This window comes from Cupressus sempervirens, chromosome 11 (assembly GCF_028749045.1).
Source record: "Cupressus sempervirens isolate cs-2001-9-10 chromosome 11, ASM2874904v1, whole genome shotgun sequence".
Taxonomy (NCBI): domain Eukaryota; kingdom Viridiplantae; phylum Streptophyta; class Pinopsida; order Cupressales; family Cupressaceae; genus Cupressus; species Cupressus sempervirens.
Genome location: NC_143128.1, coordinates 702,456,170 through 702,459,879, shown reverse-complemented (window position 1 = coordinate 702,459,879; position 3,710 = coordinate 702,456,170). Strand labels below are relative to the sequence as shown.

Sequence of the window (3,710 nt, the reverse complement as noted above, 5' to 3'; positions counted from 1 at the left end):
AATGCATAACCAAGTTGGTAGAGATAGATGTGCTAGGAGAAGGGCTCAAGAAACAGTGGAAGAATTGGAAATCCAATATAGAGATGGAAGAAATGTAGAAAGAAATAGACGGCGTCAAAATAGTCCACAAATCCTCCTTCAATATGAACTAGAACATGACCATCAAGTAAATGATGCCCAAAGAATTGAAAGTTACAACCAACAATGTAATGGAAATAATCAGTTAGACATTGAGCATGGAAATTCTAGATCAGTAGAAAGAGTTTCTGCAACCCCACAGCATGAAAATTGTTTAAGAATGAATGATGGTGTTGAAGGAACTATGGAAAATGTTGCAAACCCAAATGGTCTTCTTGATAGTGAATTTAGAAGATTTTAGATGCAATTTAAACATCAACTAGATAGTTTGAAGACTCCAAATATGTGTCATGTTTGTCAAGAATCATATCTTTTTATGAAAGTTTATCGTACTTCTAAAGGTCCTATATGTAACAGGTGTCGACAAGAGACAGGTATTCATAGATTTTCTTCTCTAAACCATATGGATCCTGGGTCTCAGCCACACGTGCTTGTAAATTTGACCCAAGTTGAAGAGATGTTGATTGCACGTGTTAGTCCTATACTTCAAGTTACACATGCAACTAGCGGTCAATACAAGTACAAGGGACACACTATATGTTTTCCCCAACATGTAGAAGAAGTATCCAAAGTTTTACCACATTCAATTGACAAGTTGCCCATAATTATTGTCTGTAGATGGGATCAACGTGGCACCGGTTATAACTTTACTGTAAATAAGGACCATGTGTATAGAGCATTAAGGTACAAAATAGAAAATGAACCCTTTTATGCAGATGTTACAATCGATGAAGGTGCTCTCAATGAGTTGACCCAAAATTCTGATGATAATATTTTTAATAGGTTGAAGACAGTGCAGATGGAGTTTGACTCTTATGCAAATGAGGTAATTTTTGTTGGTCCACTCATGGAGATAGATGAAGGTAATATACTTGAGCATACTACATCTATGGCCTCTCGACCACCCAATGCTCAAAGAGAAATGGAATTAATTCATGCATGGGTGAACAATCCTGATTCAATTCCATCTTAATTAATTGAATGGCCATCTATAGGTGCATCTCCTATCAATGAATATGTTACGTCAAGATTGTTGGATATGGCTTTTCCAACATTGTTTCCTGATGGAAGATGTGATTGGTTAGAACCAAGAATAAAGCAAGTTTATCTTCATGAATTCACTAAGCATTTGATTCGGTATAGGGATCATCGTTTTGGTAAAAATCCACGGTTCAAGTATTTTATGACAAACATGATAATGCAACATCGTGCGCAAAGTTCATCAAGTGTATTTGTAAAAAGGAATTTACAAGATTTGCCAATTACAATCAACGAGTTACGTGAACATATGGAGACTATGCCATGTAGTAATTTGGTTGATAGATTGATGAGGTTTGGAACAAGTCTACGAGGCACAAGGTCGTATTGGGCTAAATGCAAAGGTGAATTGATAGACTTGCTTGACCAAGTAGGAACTCCAACATTTTTTTTTCACATTAAGTGCAGCAGACATGTAATGGCCTGATTTACATGCATTAATGCTCGGGACACCGCCAAGTGATCCATGGGAGGCTCAAAAATAGAGAAGACAAAATATCATTGACTATCCTCACATTGTTGCACATTACATGCATCTCAGACATACAATGTTTAGAAAAGAAATACTTCAAAAGGGTATGAAAGTAAAAGAATTTTGGTGTAGATATGAGTGGCAACACTGAGGTTCACCTCATGTGCATGGATTCCTATGGTTGGAAGGAGCACCAAATATGGACACTATTGATTGGGCAAATGAGGAAGACAGGAAAAGTGCTGAAAGATATTTTCATTCTATTATTCATGCATGGAATCCTAGACATGATGTGCACCAAAGAAATATACAGGTATGTTTTCAATTATATGATGCCATATCTCATTATGTTATGATTCTTAAAAATTTATTTAAGCACAAATTTTATTAATAACTAACGATAATGTCTACAACTATTTTTAGGCTTTTCAACATTTTGGTCAACATCCATCTCTCAAAGATACTGCACAACTAGCACAGATGGATATTGATCAAGACTATGAAGAGATATTGAACTGTGTTGAAAGACACACTGTTTGCAAGGAGGGTGCATGCTTACGTAAAAAGAGAGGAAGAATGGTTTGTAGGTAATTTTTGTGTGAGTTTAAATTTTTTTGTCCATATAATACATAAACTATTTAGGTGCATCATTACAAACTTACAGCTTTATCACTTCCAAGTATAATGCTCCTTGGCCAGTCAATTTGGGTGGGTCTAGATTATATGAGGATGCAGAAACCGGTGAAAAAAAATTTGAGCCAGCAAGAAATGATGAGAGAGTTAACACACATAATCGACACATCTTGCAGCTTTGGAGAGCTAATTTTGATTGGGAACCCGTACTTTCTAGACATGTAGTTATCAACTATATTGCAAAGTATGCTTCAAAAGCTGAAAGAAGTTCTTAAACATATCATCAAATGTTGATGCGTTTATCAAACTTGGAAAATTTGGATGATCTTGCAACAAGGGCATACAGAAAGCTTCTCATAGAAACAGTTATAGAAAGAGACATTGGAGCTCAGGAAACATGTCATATGTTGTTAGAGCTTCCACTGGTGGAGTGTAGCAGAAAGTTTGTTAATCTAAATGTTTCACGTGAAGTTTTCAAGCCTGTAACAATTAATATAGAGAATAATGAGGAAGATCATACAAAATCTTTTATACAAGGTTATAAATCAAGACCCCTTTGTATGGAAGGTATAACATTAATTGATGCAGCAAGATCTTGGATTTACAATCCTAAAAAAAGAGGAGATAAAAAATGGGGGCCAAGAGAAATAGCAGCTATAGTTAGAGTTTTCCCAAGGTTTATATCGATTCCTCTGCGGGACTCCAACAAATGGGTTGAATTTTGTTCATCAGAATTGTTTCTCTACAAACCTTTTCATGACATTGAAAGGGACATTGGTGATAGTGATGCTACTATAGTGGCCAATTGGGAGTCACTCCATTATACTCCTTGGCATGTTCGCCGAGTAGAACCAACAGAAAGTGATGAAGTTGCAAGCGACTCAGATATAGAAGATATTGTACGTGCTCAAGAGAATACTATAGAGCATGAATGGGAAATCATATCCAGGTTGCATCATGCTCAACATATGCAAGTTTCTAAAATAGACATGTTGGAAAGAAGGGATATTGATAGGAATACAAACTGGTCTATTGGATATCAATGTGAAGACAATACTGTTGTAGCTATCAACTTCATTGATGAAATGAAGAAGCATGGATGTCTCATGTATGATGACATTCCACAATGCATCAACTTTTCAACTCTTAGTGGAAAGCAACAAAAGGCCATTGACATTATTATGACACATTACCATAGCAATTAGGTGGGGAACCCTCTATGTATGATAATTCAAGGAACTGCAGGAACAGGAAAATCTTATCTAATTGGTGCCATCAGTTAATCTCTTCATATGGCTGCATTGCCAAATCCTTCTCCACTTCTATTACTTGCACCGACTGGAGTAGCAACTTTCAATATAAGAGCTTCAACAATTCATTCAAAACTGCAAATACCAATAAAAGATTTTACTCAATTGGAGGGGACATG

At 36.1% G+C, this 3,710-nt stretch overlaps 2 protein-coding genes across 2 annotated transcripts; both read left to right on the top strand.

Annotated features, from left to right (window-relative positions):
• Positions 1-541: 541 nt before the first annotated feature.
• Positions 542-2,556, top strand: LOC149531630 (uncharacterized). Its single transcript, XM_089808380.1, has 5 exons — positions 542-1,001; positions 1,134-1,520; positions 1,837-1,961; positions 2,072-2,207; positions 2,291-2,556. Exons 1-5 carry the CDS (start codon positions 542-544, stop codon positions 2,554-2,556), a joined length of 1,374 nt encoding a protein of 457 aa, XP_089664506.1.
• Positions 2,557-2,574: 18 nt separating this feature from the next.
• LOC149531629 (uncharacterized) lies at positions 2,575-3,486 on the top strand. Its single transcript, XM_089808378.1, has one exon. It carries the CDS (start codon positions 2,575-2,577, stop codon positions 3,484-3,486), a length of 912 nt encoding a protein of 303 aa, XP_089664504.1.
• The last annotated feature ends 224 nt before the right edge of the window (positions 3,487-3,710 follow it).

Excerpts from the sequence above, each read along its gene's own strand:
- LOC149531630 (XM_089808380.1), top strand. The coding sequence starts at position 542 with ATGGATCCTGGGTCTCAGCCACACGTGCTTGTAAATTTGACCCAAGTT. Across the intron at positions 1,521-1,836 it reads GTATTGGGCTAAATGCAAAG|GAGCACCAAATATGGACACT; the intron begins GTGAATTGATAG and ends TATGGTTGGAAG. Across the intron at positions 2,208-2,290 it reads CAAGGAGGGTGCATGCTTAC|GTGCATCATTACAAACTTAC; the intron begins GTAAAAAGAGAG and ends TAAACTATTTAG.
- LOC149531629 (XM_089808378.1), top strand. The coding sequence starts at position 2,575 with ATGCGTTTATCAAACTTGGAAAATTTGGATGATCTTGCAACAAGGGCA.